At 49.5% G+C, this 2,500-nt stretch overlaps 1 protein-coding gene across 1 annotated transcript in view; it reads right to left on the reverse strand.

Moving 5' to 3' along the window:
• Positions 1-387: 387 nt before the first annotated feature.
• The window catches only part of LOC135825047 (protein Hook homolog), a gene marked incomplete at its 3' end in the record, with an annotated part of 9,312 nt that continues 7,199 nt past the window's right edge, over positions 388-2,500 (reverse strand). Inside the window, exons 6-7 of the mRNA XM_065337782.1 lie at positions 1,775-1,854; positions 388-564 (exon numbers count right to left, since the gene is read on the reverse strand). Of these exons, the coding sequence (XP_065193854.1) occupies positions 388-564; positions 1,775-1,854 (257 nt within the window). The remainder of the gene's footprint in view (positions 565-1,774; positions 1,855-2,500) is intronic.

Here is a 2,500-nt window from a genome sequence, read left to right on the forward strand (position 1 = left end):
GACAACAGCATCACTACCACCATCAGCAGACAGAACCCTGGCACAGCACCTCCGCCGCCGCCTCCCCCCCCCCCCCCCACACACACACACCACCACCAGCCAACATAGTTCCGACAGCAGCAGAACTACTACCACCGCCAGCAGACGTAACCTTGGCACCAGTAGCCATCCTCAGCAGACGTTGCCCCGAAAAAAGCACCACCACCATCTGCTAGTGCAACCCTGGTAGCCATGCCACCCTACCATCAGCAAACGTAATTTCGACAACAACAACAACATCACCACCACCACCACCCCCCCCCCCCCTCCCCCCCCCCCCACCACTATCAGCAGATAAAGCTCTGTCAAAAACATCAGCAGCACACACACACTGAGCAGCATTTATACCTGCTTCGCCTCCTGCTTCATTTTCGTGATTTTCTCTTCGGCCTCGTCCTCGAAGACTTTCCTCTTCTGCAAGTACGCATGCTTCATGTCATGCTGCTGCTCCTTGTTTCCCAGCTTGACAGCTTCCACTTCAGCCTCCAAATCCTTGATCTCCTTAGCTTGGTGGTCTCTTAACACCTGCGTTAGTACACAACCAGACGGAACAAACATACCATAATTTACTGGATGTTAGGAAGACTACATGAAACCCGGAGCGTGCAGCTTGGGGCATGTCCTACTTCGGGCGTCTCACGGTCACAGCGGAATTCCGTGATTACATCCTTTTTGGCGGAGATCTGAGGCGGGAAATGGCGTAGTGCGTACAACTGAGCTGCAGTTGTGCAGAAAGAGAACTGCTTGAATCCTGCTTGTACAAGTACGCACTACATCACTAGATGATGTAATCACGGAATTCCGCCGTGACAGCAACCCATCAGAGCTGCACACTCTGGTTTTCATGTACTCTTGATATCAGTCAACCTCTGTATGTACTTGGACAGTTTCCTCGAAGACAAGAACGCAATAACACTGAGAAGAAGGACACACTTTTAAGGCTGTTGAAAAACACCTTGAAAGTTTCACTACTATACTCATTTCTTTAAGTTATTGGATAAGGCTCGACAGTATGCTAGTACAGCTAGCCCTCGCTTAACCGCACACATCCGTTTTCCACTAAAAATACCCGGATAGGCGAGGGAACCGGATAATCGAACACACACTACTTACTGCATGTATGCATGGCATATGCTGTAAATCGGTAACCAACGATTTTCTTCCGGACAGCGATGGATCCAGGTAAAAGAGGACCGGATAAAAGAGGACCGGATAAAAGAGGACCGGATAAAAGAGGACCGGATAAAAGAGGACCGGATAAAAGAGGACCGGATAAAAGAGGACCGGATAAGCGATGTCTGACTGTAAAACTTTCGAGATGTTGTTCAAGAACCTTAAGTGTATCCTTCTTCTCTTTATTCGGGTCCTGGATTTCCCAGTTCTGGCGGTTAGACCCCCGGTTATACGTCAACTACCCGGGCTTGCCACCCCTTGTCGACTACCCTACACGTTGGTCCATCCAGCCTCTTGTGCGCTTGCATTTGCCACCTTCAATGCGATCGGCAGCATTTGCCGGTGTACCCTTTGTCCTGGAGAAGGCGCTGATTTGGGCTCCAACATTTCGTAATTCTTCAGAAGGAGACCCCGCCCCCCCCCCCCCCCCCCCCCGAGTACACTGTGCTAAACGTAGCTAACTGTACCACTCTGAGTACCTTCCGACGCTCCTGTGTATATTAGTTAGATAATGCCATAAACAGTATAAGGATGATGTGTTTGGCCGTGTGGTCTTGCTAACCCTCAAGTAGTTGAGTTCATCCATCTCTTTTCGGATGTCCGACAGTGTTGACTCCTTGGCCATGATTGAAGCTCGTATCGCTGCATACAGAAGCATATTGTGGCACGACACAACGGTGATTGGCCGAACGCAAGCATGGGGGAGAGATGAGGAAAGAGGGACTGAGAGACCGGAGGCAGACAGAGAGGCAGAAACCGAGAGAGAGAGAGAGAGAGAGAGAGAGAAGAGAGAGAGAGAGAGAGAGAGAGAGAGAGAGAGAGAGAGAGAGAGAGAGAGAGAGAGAGAGAGAGAGAGAGAGAGAGAGAGAGAGAGAGAGAGAGCGAGAAAGATAGATAGAGAGATAAAGATAGAGAGAGAGATAAATAGAGAAAGAGAGAGAGAGAGAGAGAAAGAGAGAGAGAGACACCCACACACGCACACACACTCACGCAGAGAGATACAGAGAGAGGGAGAGAGACATACAGACATAGATAGATAGATAAAGACAGGGGGAGAGAGAGAGAGAGAGAGAGAGAGAGAGAGAGAGAGAGAGAGAGAGAGAGAGAGAGAGAGAGAGAGAGAGAGAGAGAGAGAAAAGAGAGAAACAGATATGTAGACCGACTCAGACAGATAAACACTGGCAGAGATGACAAACAGATGGAAAGAAACAGAGAACTAGAGAATGTGTCCTGACTGCTTGTAGGCCAATACTACACAGGGGCGTCACAGGGCAAATGGAGATTGCTA

This window comes from Sycon ciliatum, chromosome 9, assembly GCF_964019385.1.
Source record: "Sycon ciliatum chromosome 9, ocSycCili1.1, whole genome shotgun sequence".
Lineage (NCBI taxonomy): Eukaryota > Metazoa > Porifera > Calcarea > Leucosolenida > Sycettidae > Sycon > Sycon ciliatum.